This window comes from Rhynchophorus ferrugineus, unplaced genomic scaffold (genome assembly GCF_030347505.1).
Source record: "Rhynchophorus ferrugineus isolate W39M unplaced genomic scaffold, kcgeb_rfMv2 rfM2, whole genome shotgun sequence".
Taxonomy (NCBI): domain Eukaryota; kingdom Metazoa; phylum Arthropoda; class Insecta; order Coleoptera; family Curculionidae; genus Rhynchophorus; species Rhynchophorus ferrugineus.
This window is the reverse complement of record NW_027472581.1, coordinates 79,772,914-79,788,393: the sequence shown is the minus strand read 5'-3', so window position 1 is coordinate 79,788,393 and position 15,480 is coordinate 79,772,914. Positions and strand designations below refer to the sequence as shown.

The 15,480-nt window shown below is 32.9% G+C and overlaps 1 protein-coding gene across 2 annotated transcripts in view; it reads left to right on the top strand.

Moving 5' to 3' along the window:
• Nucleotides 1–15,480, top strand: part of LOC143191382 (uncharacterized) — a 136,921-nt gene that overhangs the window by 115,735 nt on the left and 5,706 nt on the right. The window contains exons 4-7 of one of the 2 annotated variants that reach the window (XM_076396399.1): nucleotides 3,948–4,112; nucleotides 4,169–4,266; nucleotides 9,382–9,535; nucleotides 15,151–15,286. In XM_076396399.1, the coding sequence (XP_076252514.1) occupies nucleotides 3,948–4,112; nucleotides 4,169–4,266; nucleotides 9,382–9,535; nucleotides 15,151–15,286 (553 nt within the window). Of the gene's footprint in view, nucleotides 1–3,947; nucleotides 4,113–4,168; nucleotides 4,267–9,381; nucleotides 9,536–15,144; nucleotides 15,287–15,480 lie in introns of both variants that reach the window. The other variant, XM_076396398.1, reaches the window with a different exon arrangement.

Sequence of the window (15,480 nt, the reverse complement as noted above, 5' to 3'; positions counted from 1 at the left end):
TTCAAGATATACTGAAGTAATGGGGTCAAGTCGGACGGTTTTTGGAATTGGAGGAATCGTCGTACAACAATGAGGCATACTTAGGGTGTACACAGTTTTGATTTATTTTGCTGTGCGGGCATATAGTCGGCTGTTTTCCTTTTCTTTGAGCGGGAAAATACGATCCCCACTCTGTAATAGGTCAGATTTTCATGAGAAATGATGTCTATTTTGTTTCATATAAGATTTGTGCTATAGATACTTTTCGGTATAATAAGAAAGTAATACGGAATAATGTGATCTTAATGTGTAAAAGAAAAGTAACTTCCAACAGTACATAATTAATAATTTTATGCGAATTTTGGTTCATCAAGTTCTATTTTCTCTCAAAGATTAGCTATAACCTGACTATATTACTACATAATTTTATGACTACTAAAAATTGGATACTATTTATTAATAGAAGCTTGGGAATTTGCTACTAGAATAAATTTTTGAGTACGAGGGGGAATCAAATATAAATAGTAATATTACTATTTAGCTTAGTACGTAATTCCGATCTAGAGGATTCGATGCTCGATTCTTTGGTTTATGAAGAGGGGGGAACTGGTGTGGGTAACAACTGTGAAGACACATTAATCCTCAAATATATCCGGATTTGGCGCACGTCATTCGTAGAATAGACCATCATAGACTTCGTTGAAAAGAATAACTTATATTATCTTCCTTTTCTAATGACGGTTATAAAGTAAAAACAACAAATGAATCTAGAATATTTAGATTTCGTGTTACATTAATAATTATATAGTAATGATAATTAAATTGTTGTGTTATTCTTGGTGGTGTAACATACATTGATTTTAATATATGGAAGAACAACGGTAAGAGCAGAATGTCAGGTTAAGTTTTTCCAAGTTACAAAATCCAAACAGCATCTATTTTATATGTAGTGGTAATATTAGCTACCAAATTTATAACACATCATTTTCAATGACATCGAATAGGTATCAATATGTTCCAAAACTGAATGATAACAAAAACAGGGAAGAAGATGTTTCTTGTTACCAGAGAAATGGAAAAAAGTTGGAGAAAATGATGGGAAATTTGTTGATTAATACATAATATTCCAATTCTTCTCAATAAATGATTATTCAAAGTGAACAAGTGATCAGAATGCATGCAAGCATCTAATAGTATTATATATAAAGAAGATTAGTAGTGCTTATGATTGTTAACCTGGTATTTTATTATATGAAAATGATCATTATAATCAAATGCTCAATAGTTTCAAATCTAGGATTTTCATAACAGAAATGCATAACCCCCTATGCACAAATCTCTTCTAGTTTTGTTTTACAATTTCAAATATTTGCATGCAAATTATTTTTTTATGATTCTCTTAGAGCTTCAACAATCTGTCCGGGGGAAATAAGTATTATAATGTGATTTACTTTATACAATATAACTCTACTGACATGTAGAAGATCGCTTCAGTAAGTGATATTCTGTACAAACTTATAATCTAAATCTAATCCTAGATATTAATCTAAGTTATTCTAAACTCTATCCTAACTTATTCTAAAGACTATTCTAACTTATTCTAGATATTATTATATCTCACTCTATGTGTCTGTTAATCAATTCGTAGGATACTTTATGTTTGAGCCTACGTACTTCACTGTCATCGCGTACATTTAACTGCTTGGAGAGTGCATTGGGATGCACCAACAGTTTTTCAGAGTACTTTGTACTAACACTACGAATCATACTCATTATGGGTTCTAAGGGGATATCGCGCCGAATTATATTGTAGGAGATGTAATATGTTGCGTCGACGATGACTCGCAACCGTGAATGTCACATGGATAGATTTTGTCTCATATTCTCTGATACTTCTTCCACATTGTAACTTCCAGTTCTAAATTTCCTACCAACACATGTTGATATTAACAAAATTTAAATCTTTTATCGCTATTTATACGGTAATTATAATGCTAATAACAGATAGTTAATCACATATCAATAATCAAATACATATTACATGTTTCTCATATGTTATTCAAGTAATACACTGGCATAAAGTGATACATCAAATTAAGTCTCATTAAATTATAAATGACTGGTAATGATTGATAATTAACTAATCGACTTGGATGAATTCTTCACTAATCAGATATTATCGATTCATGCGCCACTTGTGTATTTTTTATAATGGTTAATTTTAATTTTATTAGGACTGCTACTATTAGATACTTGCATGTATTCTAATCATTATCTCACTTTAATCAGGTATTTATTAACAAAAATTGGATATATATATGTAAATCAAAATATTCTCCATCATTTTCTATAAATGATTCTCATATGTCTGGCAATAGCAATGCCGTGGCATAGGAACGATGTGGGTTTGGTAGTAGTATCCTTTTTTACACATCTTGAAATGTGTGGCCGAGCGAATCACTTTAACTTTGACTTGAGTCCGCTACTCGCTACTGTCAGGTCTCTTGACACAATGTGTCGTTCAATTTGCTTAAATTACGTCCGTTAATATCAATAATACCATTTCCATATGGTCTTTGCAGCTCGTAATATAAGACAATATTCCGATGCCAACATATATCCAACAAAACTTTATGGATGTGAACATTTCGCTTCTGTATCGATGTCAATGGCTCTCTAGGACTAACGCATAACTTCCTGAATTTGTAATTGTCGTACTGGATACACTTTCCACTATCACTCGCAATGCGCTAACGAATACCTTTCTTTTTTACTTGGTAAAATGAAACCGCGATGAGCATAGCCACTTTTCTATTATTTGAATTAATCCGTCAACTTCTAAGCTGCCTCAAAGACTTTTGAGAGTTTTAGCTAGGTTTTCGTAAGGCTCATAAAAAAATTCATAACCTCAAATTACCTTACCCACATATATTTTAACGCTAGCTACGTTATCTTAAATGTTTAAATGTTTTAACACTCATCTGGTGATATCTGAAGAATATTTTACACTGCATTTTACACTTTATTAATTTATTTATTTCGGCACACATTAAACACTGAAAATATATTTATTAATGAACAGTGATCGTTTACAAACAAAAGTACTGATGCATTCCAAAAAACTGAAACTAACCAATATTTTGTCCTACCTCTAATCACGAAATTTCTTTAAACCGGAAGGTCCAGTATTCACACCACTCCTTAAATCACGAGTTACTCAACTACAAGTACAGCAGTAGATTTAAACTGACTACCTAGTAAATATAACATCACAAGTCACATAGTTCTTACATTAGACTAATCATATGAAAATTACCAATATTTTATATCTATACTGGTTACACATTTTATGTAATGATGTATTTCTTTCAAACGGTATATATTATTTTATTATATCGACGAAGGCCTATTGAGTGATATTAGTAACTATTAATAACGATTATTGTTCGACAATTATAATCATATTCTTGAAATTCTTAAGACATTATTTAGTTTCTCACAAATATATTCAAAATGCAAACTAAGCCAGCAAAGAAAGTATTTTTCCGTGAAAATTAACCCCAAACTCAATGAGCTACGAACAAAATTAAAACTAAACGTGTCTGGTATTACTAATGACCGTGTTGTAATTTACAACAGAAAAAAATTATACTCATTCCGTTACAAATAAAGGGCACATCTATATAGTGTCGCATATTAAAGAAGCTTCATTTTTTCTCTCTCAAAATATACTATACATTTTCCGAGTAATTTCATACACATTACTCATATCACCCGACGAAAAGCCCACACGTATGCGGATATTTTTCTTTTGTATTTTAAAAAATCACCCCATATCTGAGTTGAAAAATAAAGGACAAAGGAAATGTAAATGAATACATACTGACAAGAAAAACGGAGGATATGCTTTGAGACAATACTCTCGATAACACTTTCGAGATTATTTTGACGTGATTATTTTGTTTCAGTTGCAGTGTGGGTAGCAGGAATAGTCGCCATTATTGGTGTAGTATCCTTGGCCATCTTCTGTTTCCTGAGTGTACTCCAACTGGCCATGATCAGCTCCAAGGAAAAGGTTGTGGTTAAATATACGGCTGCCATATTAACAAAGGTGGTTTTAGCTTTTATAGCTGGTAAGTATGGATATTTTAATTATTTGCCATCGATAATTGTTGTTTTTTTTTCGTAGCACTACTGGCTATCGTTGCTGCCAGTTTATTCGCAACACAAATCGACGATGAAAGAAATGGCTTTGTCGTCACACGAGGGCCAGGATTTTATATTGAGGTAAATAATATCAGAAAATTTTGAAACATATCTGAGCTTTTCTCAAACTTATTAGATCTATACACTATCACGATACACTTCTTGTATCTATTTGATTTCGAGGTTATCGTGCAGCTTTTCATTGGTTACGTAGCGATAAGCATTGGTAATCAATCGAAGAACTTTTTTAGGTGCGTTGGATTACTAGTTGGTTTGATACTTTAGTGCAACTCCATATTTTCACACCAAATTGGATTTGGTATACTGATAAACCAATCAAGTTGTGTCAAGGGTGTGTTCCGAATAACCAGTTGCTTAACTTTGAGTCTAATCTGCTCTGCTTTTTGTCTGACATGATGTTTCCAACCTATCATCGAGAGGTATTCCGAGGTAATTAGCTGATTCTGCTTGAGGAATCGGACATCAGTCAAGTTAATATAATTAGGTTTTTGTCTTTTTACCGCAATGCAACATTAACATGGACAGATTTTGAGCTTTTAAGCTGCATTTTCCATTCTATAGTTCATTTGTAAATCTTTGGTTGGCCATTACTTACATATATAACTCATATATATAGATAGAGAGATACATATTTTGCCATATCTGTATCCTCGGCAAATGTTCCAACGGCAAACTGTGACAAGCCATGTTTTACATATGGTTACTTAGTGAAAATGTATACTTTTGATTTTCAGTACCAACATTACAGAGGGAATATAAAAATCATGTAGATGACTGCTGCTTTTTTTCGATAAATTTCGTCGATGTAATTGCCAAAAATAGTCCAGTATAAATATCTTGATGTATCATCAGTAACTAGGTCAGTTCTACGTACTTACAGTGATCCATTGCCAATTTGTCCAGGTACAAGTGCAAAAAAGACCTTACTAACTTCATCTTCATCAACGGCCAGCAATGAAAGCAGTTCCGTTATGGAAGAAAAGCATTTAATTTTTTAAGGATATATGTCGGACTTGCTATTCGAAAACTAATGACTGACGCAAATTTTTCAAAATGTTACAAAAGTCTAATCTGCTCTGCTTTTTGTCTGACATGATGTTTCCATTTTAACCTATCGTCGAGAGGTACTCCAATGTAATTAGTTGATTCTGCTTGAGGAATCGGGCATTAGCCATGCGATATGATTAAGTTTTTGTCCTTTTATCGCAATGCAACATTAACATGGACAAATTTTGAGCTTTTAAGCTACATTTTCTATTCAATAGTTCATTTATAGATCTTGTTGGCCGTTACTTACATATATAACTTGCATATATAGATAGAGAGATAAATATTTTGGCAAATGTTCCAAGTTGTGTTTCATTGTTGAGGCTTCAGCAGTATAGAGCAGATACAGGAATGGACACTACATTTTCATTCGAAAAGATAAAATTCCAGCAGTCGGAATTTGGTGGTAGCAATTTACTAATTTTGTAGATTACACTGTCAAAACTGTGCGGGATATCCGGGAATATTTCAAGGCCGTATTTCTTTTCTTCGAATGCCTTTTCAACAGCCGCGTTACTCTATTCGCTTGATCAATTTTTGAGTGGTGATTTCGACATCCAACGTGGAGATATGGTATTTCTATAAATGGTTTAATGCGTTTTACCAGCAGTTTCTCAAATAATTTTGATATCAATAATAGCAGCGAAATAGGCCCGTAAGATCCAGCTTGTTCTGCCGGTGCGTCAGGTCTTTTAAGCATAATTATTCGAGCAACCTTAAAACATTCCTGCACATACTTCAGTCTCAAACAAGCATTAAATATATATGTCAACATGATTGTTGATTTTCGTGGCAGCTCTTTCGATAACTCAGGTGAAATATCATCAATTCCAGCAGCCTTTTTAGGATTGAGATCGTTGTCAATTTCTGTGGCAATTTCCATTGGAGTAATTAGATTTACAGCTACATTAGGCCGATAATTAGGATTTATATCTATTGTAGATTCTATATCACTCTATTGTAATACGTTAGCTAAATTATTTGCGAATAATTCAGTTTTTTTTTGCGTTGAACTCATTCATTTCAACCATTTTTAATAGGCGATACTCTAATAATTGGTCTTTTAAATCTCCGAGTTGCTTTCTATTTTTTGATTTATCTGACTAATTCTATCAAATATTGTTTTGGTTAGAGCCCTTCTGGTTCCGTGCTTCTCTAACATTTCGCCCTTTTTTATCAATTCCCTAATTCCAAGGGGGAATTCTGTAAATGAATAGTTTAAAACCGAACGTTTTACCGAACCCGTAGTCAGTAGTCACAGAATGCTGATATAGAGATACAAATATAGAATCTCAAGGAAACATTGGTGTCCCAGTATAAGAACTATTACAATGCTTGATATATAAAATATTTATTTTACAGAATAATTAAAAAGTTCAATGCCTTGACAAAATGCATAATATTAATGCTGACATTAAGCTTTTGGTCTGATCATAACTTTAGATCATATTTACGTTCGAAAACCACTTGATTGGGCTACTATTTTATCGCCTAATTTTTTTTATGATTCCATATTTTAGTCCTGAATACTTATTAATCGAACCCAAAAATCATTCGGATTGCATTTTAAAATCATCAAGCAGTATTTTAATAAGCTCTATGCTCTTTTTTATTTCTCGATTTTCTTGTGCCTCAATAATTTTTTTCATAGCAAACGATTTATATTAAATGAAGAGCTAAGAGCTGCTTATGATCATCAACAATCCATATCCGGCACTCGGGAATAATGTATTCTCAACCAATATGCTTCCGTTGGTGCTGCAGGCTAAATCTCGATATAGCCTTGGATTATATTGGTCTCATATTTTTCGGATCGATTTTTATGCTTTTTTTCATATTTTTTGCAGCTTCATTCACTTCGTCTTCAATCCAAAAGGTCAATTTCGCCACAGAAGTCTGTGAAAAAATCACCTTTCATTCGACAGTATAAACCATTTTAATCTGCGACTTTGAATTTATTGCTCAACTGTACTATCTTAAACGGCTGACTGAGAAGGAAAAACTCCTGCAGCTTGGCATATTCGGCTAACTACTACAGTAATAGATGTCATTTTTTCTCTCATTTATTGATGATGACAAGTACTTCAAGTCCTGCACTCGATCTAACTAGATCCCTTTGAGGTTTACTCTAGATCACACAACAAACACTCTTGTCTATTCTTTATTAATTCTCAAGCCAATTACCGATGATCAGATCGATCAAGGATCATCATAGCATAATATTGAACGGCATGTCTAAGTTTATATAGCTACTGTAAAAGAGTATTTGACAGTCATTCTGGACTGATAGGTGTACTCCATACACTGTTAGAATAAATGCATTTAAGATTCACTTTCTTATAACTCATCACTTTTTATGAAAACCTAGTATTTTCTCATCAAGAATAGCCGTTATATATCTCTATAAGCTCTCAAGCTTCTTAAAATAAATTACTTCCATAGGAACGAATAAAAAATAGACATTTAGAATTATTCATCATATGTTTTCCCAACATCAAGTTCATAATAGCAAAAAATTAGGGGGAGCTTTGTAAATATTTGGTTTTATGTATTTAATTCGATCAATCCAAAGTTTTCTCGACAATGCTGGATAAAAATCTGGCTCGGATTACATCAACTAACAGCCATATGGAACACATATTCCCGGTTCAAAACAAACGGAACTAATAGGGTCGGTTTTTCGGGAGGTTTCCGAAACTATATGAATGGCGGTACAACAACGGGCGTACAACTTTGATTTATATGTGTACAGAATTTTGATTTACGTTACTTCATGGATATAAAAAGGACCGGTCTCCCTCGTTTTTTTTTGCCAAAAAGACATGAAATGCGTCCTCTAGTGGATCAGATTATTACGATATATTATGTTTATATTTTTCCCTATAAGATTTGGAAAATATTTTCAGCCAATTTGTCATTGTTTTTATAAAATTTATTTTTATTGTCACCATATTTTATATTACAAAAAATCTGGTTGATTTGTAAAGTCAAATAGAGATGATTTTAACGGTGACTTACGTTTTTTATTTAAAAGCTGATGGCGCACATTTTATATCGAATTATTAACTACAACTATGTAGTAATGTTTACTTCGTATTGTTCAAAGCCGATATCTAATATTTTAGACCTAAAGCTTCCACTGAATTATTACACTTAGTTTAAACACTTTCTGAAGTAACTTCTCTTGGCACTTTTTTCGCAGCGGTTGACCGTTAGCACTTTTAGATCTTTGTGGATGTCCTCATTTTGTTATGGTAAATTTATTATTATATGTTATGTTGGCACACAGTAGGTCTACTGACGATCTTTCCACTTCGTCGAGGATGGTCTTTCCAATTCAGCTTCGCGTCTAGCATCATGTCCAAATATTTAATTTGTGTTCATATACACAGTTACTCTAAAACCAATTATCATTAGCAGATATAAAATTACCTACATAAATTTCTTCAATATATCTATTTACAATTTCCTCAATATCGTTAGTTTAAGCGAGAGTTATCAGCAAATGTGGCCATTGTTACTCCTACACATTTGGTGATATAACAGTAGAGAGCAAATACAATATTGGTCGCATTATACGCGGGTTTCAAAGCTTTGATTGAGAATTGATTGGTTTCAAAGATTTGAGAATCTGGATTTGGTCATCCTGTTTTCGAGGTCCTCAAATGCATGGGAAATGTCTGGAAGTATGGTTGAACAAATTTTCTTTTTTTACAAAAATATTCTCAGCTATATCTGAAATACAATATACCTCATCAGTTGGTGAATGTCTGTTTCTAAATACAAACATCTCATCGTCCAACCTACTGCTTCTAGGTTATGTTACGCTACTTGAATATTGCTTGAACACAGGCCAATAATAGGAAATTGCTAGAACTACTATATATTAATAATTATATAAGTGCTAAGGCTTCAATTTGTATAAAAATACAATAGAATATTAGAAATCTTAATCAAAGGCTAAATATCAAAAACCATTACCAATAATTCAGGTAAAATCTGTATAAAAAAATTGAAAAATTTTAATATTTTAAGATTCAAAAACTTTTCACTAAACAATACTCTTATTATTCTGATGATGAAATTATAGCACTGTTTTATCATAATACATTTTCAATTATGTTCTAGGTTTTAGCTATAATATTGAACTCGGCATTGTTCGTAATGTCATTGTATGACATGTTCTTCTCGAAAAGAGAGGGTGGTGATCCCACAACCGTCAGCATGCCTATCGAATCCACAACATATGGTAACCCAGGGTTCCGGGAGCCTGGATCAAATGGTAAATAAAATTTGATATTATTGTATGTATGTTATATTGCGCGACTAATACAGCATGGATATTCTCAAAACTGTTTAAAGACAGTTCTTCGTTTTCGTTCAAATTAGAATTGCATCGGAACTGGTACAGTCGGTAGGAAACCAAACCAAACCAATTTAGTTATCAAGAATTGAAATTAGTTATTAACAAAAGCGGGTCCTTGTCAAAACTTAGTGTGTTCAGGAAAAAACAGTTCATATTACTTGAGTTGGATTGAAGTTATTTGTAGTAACCTCAGCTTTGATATTTCGAAATTTAGAGATATTGAAGCATTGAAAAATACTCTAAAATAAAAATAAAATAAAAATATAATAAGTATAGGGTCACCAGGAGCAAACTGAAATTATTGAAAACACCTTCAACCTTCAACCGTTAAAATACAGGAACAAATTTTGTTTTAAAGAGGATCTCTTGGCGTGGTCTACTGGAATTTGGACCGAAACTAGCGTATAGCGTATACCAAAAATAGACTGAAGCTCAGACTGTGGATTTTCGGGACTTTAAAACATACATATACTATATAAATATCACTAAAAGCAGTGTAATTTACTATATCATCAATGTGTGTGTGTCTAGACCCGCTCTAGTGTTGGAGTTAGCAAATGGTGGCAGCACTGACCACTGATAATGGCTGTCAGCTGATGACGTTGCATTAAACATCATGTGGAACTTGCTTTTGTGCTATGATTGTGCATCGAAATTTGTGAATATGCAGAGACAACTTTACAAACTCGATTCAAACTATTTTTGTTACGTTTGGGGATGTTATATGCTCGGTAAACGTGGAAATTCATAACAAATGAACTCAGAGATGCGTATTTAAAGTACTTTGGTAAACTGTGACAAGACATGGGTATCGAACTTGTTTTGCAAAACGTGCAGAACAAAGCTCTACAAATGGTGACTTAGTGAAAATGTATACTTTTGATTTTCAGTACCAACATTACAGAGGGAATATAAAAATCATATAGATGACTGCTGTTTTTTCTCGATAAATTTCGTCGATATAACTGCCAGAAATAGTCCAGTATAAATATATTGATGTATCATCAGTAACGAGGTCAGTTCTACGTACTTACAGTGATCCATTGCCAATTTGTCCAGGTACAAGTGCAAAAAGACCTTATGAACTTCATCTTCATCACCGGCCAACAATGAAAGCAGTTCCGTTATGGAGGAAAAGCATTTAATTTTTTAAGGATATATGTCGGACCTGCTATTCGAAAATTAATTACTCTCACTTAGAGCAAGTCTTAGAAAATTTGTTACAAAATTACACAAGATAAGAGCTCAAATTTCTTTCAAAATACATTTCTTGCATTCACATCCTGATTTTATCTCACAAAACTTGACGAGCAAGGTAAGCAGCTACACCAAGATATTCTAATGCGTAAAACAGATCCCAAGTAGTATAAAAGATTCACTTCAGCCTCCTTTAATTTCTGATGTATAGAATTTAATTCTAAAATTGTAAAATAATGAATCTATTGAATATCTGGATAATTAGATCCAAATTTAAATAACGGGCTACTGATTTGAAAGCAACCCCCATTACCAATTTAGTTTATATACATCTTTTGGTTTCTCAGTTCCAAAACCGCGTATTCTTGCGTAATAATACTCGCCTAGAATTGAAAGCTGTTCAAATGTTTCAACGACAATATAATAGGTCAATTGAAAAGTCCCTGGCCTACCATAGTAAAGCACATTTTTTGGCAATATTAGTTTTTTTTATTCAACACAATTCCCTTCAAGAGTGATACACTGATTATAGCGACCCTCCAACTGCAGTACGATTTTTCCTTTGCTTCAAAATAGGCCTCAGTTACGTCGATCACCTGTTCATTCGACGAAAATTTCTTCCAAGTGAGCATTCTTTTGAGATCTGAGAATAATAAATAGTCGCTGGTGGCCAGATCTGCAGAATACGGTGGATGAGGAAGCAATTCGAAGCCCAATTCATGGATTTTTAACACGGTGCATTTTCTTGGTGAAGCAGCACTTTATTTTTCTGTCGTAAATGCGGCCGTTTTTCGGCGATTTCCTCCAACGATCCAATAACGCTATATAATAGTCGCTGTTGATGGTCCTTCCTTTTTCAAAGTAGTCAATGAAAATTGTTCCATGCGCATCCCAAAATACAGACGCCATAACCTTGCCAGCCGACTATTCTGTTTTCCCACGCTTTGGAGCGGACTCATCGTGTGCAGACAACTCAGATGACTGTCAATTTGACTTCGGAGTGAAATGGTGGAGCCCTGTTTAATCCATTGTCACATATCGATGCAAAAACTCGAGTTTATTACGGTTGATCATCTTCGAACACTGCTCCGAATCATCAACCCGTTGTTGTTTTGGTCAAAAGTGAGCTCGCCCGGCACAGAGTTTTCTCATACCCAAATATTCGTGAATGATTTGATGTACACGTTCAGTTGATATCTTTAGAGTGTCTGCTATTTCATTCAATTTCGATTTACGGTCGATCAAAATCATTTTTTGGATTTTTTCATGTTTTCATCTGTAACAGCCTCTTTTGGCCGTCCACTGCGTTCACCATATTCGGTGCTCATTTCACCACGTCTAAACTGAGCATACCAATCCATGATGGTTTATATTCCTGGGGCAGTGTCCGGAAACTCGGCATCAAGCTTCAAGTTTTTACTTCAACTGTATTTTTCGCTTCAAAAAGCAATATCTACTAGCGCCATCTATGTGTCAGTCCGGGGACTTTTCAATTGATCTGTTACCTCTTTTTGGTAATTTTTTCAAGGGATTAAGGAAAAGGTGTTATGTTGTATAACCACATAGTAGTAAGGCTTAAAAGTTAGTGGGCATAACTCAGATGATAAGAAATTGGTATAAAATATCTTCTCAGAAATCTTCTTATTTCTAAATTTCGAAAACTAGCCAAGTTATAGAGAATTGTTAATATAGCCTTGAATAATTGTCAGCACGTTCAACAAAAATGGAGACATGGCTAATCCTGCATCTAAGTTTTCATTTTTCTCACTATATGTACCTGTAAATTTTATAGAAACAGGTAGTTCTTATGGAAGTGGAAATAACATGACAAAGGGCTATACAAATGGCGAAAAGTTGAATATGAATGCAGCTGAGTCAGGATACTTGTTCTTGGGAAAATTGAGTCTTTCTAGAGTATTAAAATCATTATTTCTTGAAATTAATTTACAGTTCTAGTAGAAGTTATGCCATTTATTAATGTTTCAGCTGTTACTAATTCATATTATAGACAGATATCGAACTTTTTAGCTGTAAAAATAAATTCCGCAAATGTAAACACGAAAAACAAAAAGCACACGGAGAAAACAAATTATCTGGCCAGAAAGGGACTGAAAAGACGTCAAACAAGAAGGGCGGCGGATTATTAGGTGCCCTCCCCAGGGATATTAACAAAAATTTAACGTCGGAATATAATTCAATCTTCGCCTAGAACGACCGCTCGATTGTTTCGGCAGAAAATCGAAATTGCAACATAAATATTAATATATTTCGGCTTATGTTTCGAGACCAATTTTATATTCGAAATAATGCTACGTCATTGATGTTTTTATTCACGATAAAGCTGAATGGAAGTTGAATTATTAAATATTAAAAAAAAACATATTAAATTATACTTTAACTATATATGTCATTACTAAAATTTAATAAATTCCTAATAATATTAGTAAGCTTTAGAAGTATTATATTGTTGAATATGTTTTGTAATTTGATAAGATAAATACGATTACAAATACGTCATAAATATATTTTATTATACAAAATTATCGCAATTTTATAAACTTATGGTGGTGTTGCTTTATCGTACTCGGTTTCAATTATTTAAAAGTAGATCGATTTTAACGTCATCAGAACTGAAGGAGACAATAAATTGCAAGACTTGTTAGACAAAAAGACTGCTCAATCTCTCATGGAAATTAGACTCTTTACTTAATGAATCAACTGCCTTCAAATTTTTACATGCTATGAGCAATATCCAAAAAGAAGGGAAAATGGCTACCACACGAATTGGCTAAAAATTCTATTCCGAAGTGTGTTAGCATTTCAGGGTTTCCTTTCTAGCCTGGCAAAAAAATAAGAATTTCGTATTGTGTACTGCGATTAAAAGTCGAAATATCACGACAGCCTCAAAACACACAATGTTGGGGTTAATCCAGGACATATACTTACACCGACACCGAAGACTTGCTGTACATATGAAAGAAGAAAATGGAATTAATTATTAATATAATCAGTTCTGAATAATAGTTTTAACATTTTGCTAGATAAAATAACTACTTTCTATTTAATATTACTGTGTATTATCTCATTGTGTACAAACGCTCAAGATTGTATTTTCGGCAGCTTGTGTTGTTTGATTTAGAGAATCAAGCTGCACCATATCTGCTGCCAAAACCCATCGCAACCTTTTTGGTGATGCTGTTCGGTAAATTATCGATTTTACTTTCATCTATTTGAAACTTAGAGTTTATTAAAAACTTTTGATATCAAAGAAAAGCCTGGAAGACAAAAAATTGGAAAATAATGAATTGCACGACTTTAAAAAAAATCAGCACTTTTAAAACATCTAAACCAATATTCATATGTTGAAATCGACGGAGCATGGTTGCCAAAAGCTTACTCAAAAGCATACTTGAAAACCTTCTAAACCTGAACTATCAGAATTAGAGAGTAACAGACATACAGTGATCCTCTTGTATGTTAATGCTTAGGCAAACGCTGCAAATTTTGCTGAATCCAGCACTCTAACCAGATATAACATAGCAATTTTTAATTACTGCTTATTCAGGTTATTGCAGTATAGTTTGACTAGCAACGTCAAGAGATTTCTTTCGACACAGCATAATCATGTTACTAGAAAGATTGGAAAAGAGTTGTAAAAAATATTTTGATATGAACATATATCGTACCAATTATTCTCAATAAATGTGTAAAATTATGAGAAAATGACGAAACACTGAAAAACATAAAACAAGAAATGTATAATACTTTGTATAATATATAATGTTCGTTTTTTTATGATGTCTGAAATTCTGGTTTATATGCTTAACTTATATGTGCATTTTGATGTCTGATTGATTGGTGGAAACAAACAAAAACAAAAACAAACAAAACAAAAAAACTGTTAATGTTTGACAATATTGTAGAAAAATATTGTATTACTCATTACTATTTATATTATTGTTTTATTTTAATATTTATTACCAGATTTATTATTATGAGACATATGGTTGATGAACGCTGGCATATTAGAGCAAAGTGAGGACCACCTTCAGTTATAATGTCGAATTGTATGTTTTCTTAAACCTACATTAATTTGTTCAAGGTGCATTCTTATAGAATTGTAATATTATCAGAAAAAAATTAGTAACTGTGTTATAAAGTGAAATATAAGACCATTTATATTATTATTTATCCAATATAAGTCCAAAATCTTTACATGTTTTGATATTATACCATTTTAATGCTTTGAAAATTGATTCAGTATCTTTAAAGGGTGGCAATTTAATGAAATAGTTTTCCAGTATAATATCTCATAATTTTATGTTTAGGTGTAGGTATCTCCATGACTGACTCCAGCGGTAAACCATACAGCGGGGCATCAAACGGATCTATGGCTTCGATGAACACCACATCAACAACATTGGGATCAACCAATGGATCAACGGTGGGATCGTCGGTAACAATGACGAGGTAAAACTTTTATTGATTATATTCTGTTTATAATACATAGAAAATAAACCGCTGGTAGTAGTAAGCCCATAAATTCGTCTTCATTGTTAAGAATTTTTTAAATTTGACGACTCACATATCGGAACAAGTAGTAATCAAAAAGGATAAGGTCTGGATAATATGGTAGGTGGGGGAACATTTTTTATTTTAATGTT